This window comes from Salmo salar, unplaced genomic scaffold (assembly GCF_905237065.1).
Source record: "Salmo salar unplaced genomic scaffold, Ssal_v3.1, whole genome shotgun sequence".
Lineage (NCBI taxonomy): Eukaryota > Metazoa > Chordata > Actinopteri > Salmoniformes > Salmonidae > Salmo > Salmo salar.
Window position 1 is genome coordinate 77,501 of NW_025548603.1, and position 2,500 is coordinate 80,000.

Below are 2,500 nucleotides of genomic sequence, written 5' to 3' on the forward strand. Positions count from 1 at the left end.
GTAAGGACAGGTGAGAGAAGAGAAGACAGTGATGGATGCTGGTACTTGACAAGCAGAGACCAGCCGTTCTCTTTTACTAATGGTCCATCATACAGCCTGACTCAACCTGACACCCTGAGGAAGTGTCTTTATAATAGGACTGGTGGATGTAAGGCACCATAAGTCATGTGACTCAGGTCATGGAGGTCATGGCTGTGGTATAGGGGTCAACAGGGTTGGAGTGAGAGATGGCTACATACCACAGGAGATATAGCCTGTGTCCCAAATGGCAACCTAACCCCTATACAGTAATATGGCCACTGGTAGTTCACTATAAAGGGAATAGGTTGTCATTTGGGATGCACACATAGCCTAAAGATACTCACCATGGCCTCACATGTAAGCGGACAAATCCCCTCTGTGTTAGAGCACTGGAGAGAGGGAGTGAGAAAGAGCACATCGTTACAGCACTGTATATACACATAATATGACATTTGAAATGTATTTTATTATTTTGGAACTTCTGTGAGTGTAATGTTTACTGTTCATTTTTATTGTTTGTTTCACTTTTGTTTATTATCTACTACACTTGCTTAAGCAATGTAAACATATGTTTCCCATGCCAATAAAGCCCCTTAAATTGAATTGAATTGAGAGAAAGATGGAGAGAGAGGAAAAATGAGATACAAAGTGAGAGAATATTATTTTTTTAAAACAGGTTAGTCTCCAAATAGAGGAAATGAGGTCATCATTGTGACTGCTCTTGAACCACAGTGAGCCACAGCACAGAGATGTTACCATGGTAACAGAACCCCCCAGCCCCCTCCCTCCCCTGAGAATAATTCCTGTTGTCTGTTATTGGGAAACACAGAGAAACACAACAGGGATGCTGGGACATACATACTGTATGAACAGTACTGATTCCCTTATGTGTCCCAAATGGCACCCTATTCCTTTTATAGTGCACTACTTTAGACCAGGGGCCTATTTCCTATATAGTGCACTACTTTAGACCAGAGCCTTATTCCCATAAGGCCCCTGGTCAAAAGGAGTGCACTATATAGGGAATAGGGCTCTGGTCTAAAGTAGTGCACTATATAGGGAATAGGGCTCTGGTCTATAGTCCTAGGACACCTGAAACCCCACCTCTTTAAGGAATACCTAGGATAGGATAAAGTAATCCTTCTAACCCCCCCCTAAAGATTTAGATGCACTATTGTAAAGTGGTTGTTCCACTGGATATCATAAGGTGAATCCACCAATTTGTAAGTCGCTCTGGATAAGAGCGTCTGCTAAATGACTTAAATGTAAATGTCTAAAGGAGTGCACTATATAGGGAATAGGCCCCTGGTCTAAAGTAGTGCACTATATAGGGAATAAGGTGCCATTTGGAACACAGACCTGAGGTTGCCTACATTTATCACAGCCTAATAGAACCTCACCAGTCCTCCCTCCTCCCAGCCCCCACACTCCATCTCTTCGCCCACTAAGAGACAACAGGCTAGGAAGTAGAGAGGGAGCCACCTATCGACTGTACCTACCTACCTACCTACCTACCGCCCCCTCACTCTGAGAGAATCCCCTCTATGTGACTACTTGCCTGGCCTTCTGGAAGTGGTCTCTCTCTCATTTATAGAGTCGTGGATGGGTTGAGTGGGCAGCGTGCTATTAGCTACACTGTAGTAGTTAATAGCCAGGGCACAGCAATTAGCTATATTATAGTAGTAAATATGCAGGGCACAGCTATTAGCTATATTGTAGTAGTAAATATGCAGGTCACAGCTATTAGCTATATATATATATATATATGACTGGAATGAACTACAAAAATCTCTGAAACTGGAAACACTTATCTCCCTCACTAGCTTTAAGCACCAGCTGTCAGAGCAGCTCACAGATCACTGCACCTGTACATAGCCCATCTATAATTTAGCCTAAACAATTACCTCTTCCCCTACTGTATTTATTTATTTATTTTGCTCCTTTGCACCCCATTATTTCTATTTCTACTATGCACTTTCTTCCACTACAAATCCACCATTCCAGTGTTTTACTTGCTATATTGTATTTACTTTGCCACCATGGCCTTTTTTGCCTTTACCTCCCTTATCTCACCTCATTTGCTCACATTGTATATAGACTTATTTTTCTACTGTATTATTGACTGTATGTTTGTTTTACTCCATGTGTAACTCTGTGTTGTTGTATGTGTCGAACTGCTTTGCTTTATCTTGGCCAGGTCGCAGTTGCAAATGAGAACTTGTTCTCAACTTGCCTACCTGGTTAAATAAAGGTGAAATAAAAATAAATAAATAAATATTATAGTAGTAAATAATAGCCAGGGCAAAGCTACTAGCTATATTATAGCAGTAAATAGCCAGGGCACAGCTATTAGCTATATTGTAGTAGTTCATATCCAGTGCACAGCTATTCGCTATATTGTAGTAGTTAATAGCCAGTGCACAGCTATTAGCTATATTGTAGCAGTTCATATCCAGTGCACAGCTATTAGCTATATCGT

The 2,500-nt window shown here is 41.2% G+C and overlaps 1 protein-coding gene across 2 annotated transcripts in view; it reads right to left on the minus strand.

Moving 5' to 3' along the window:
* The window catches only part of LOC106592231 (voltage-dependent calcium channel subunit alpha-2/delta-4-like), a 27,241-nt gene that overhangs the window by 19,766 nt on the left and 4,975 nt on the right, over window positions 1-2,500 (minus strand). For both annotated transcript variants that reach the window (XM_045712537.1, XM_045712536.1), the window contains exon 3: window positions 366-410. In XM_045712537.1, coding sequence (XP_045568493.1) covers window positions 366-410 — 45 coding nt within the window. The remainder of the gene's footprint in view (window positions 1-365; window positions 411-2,500) is intronic.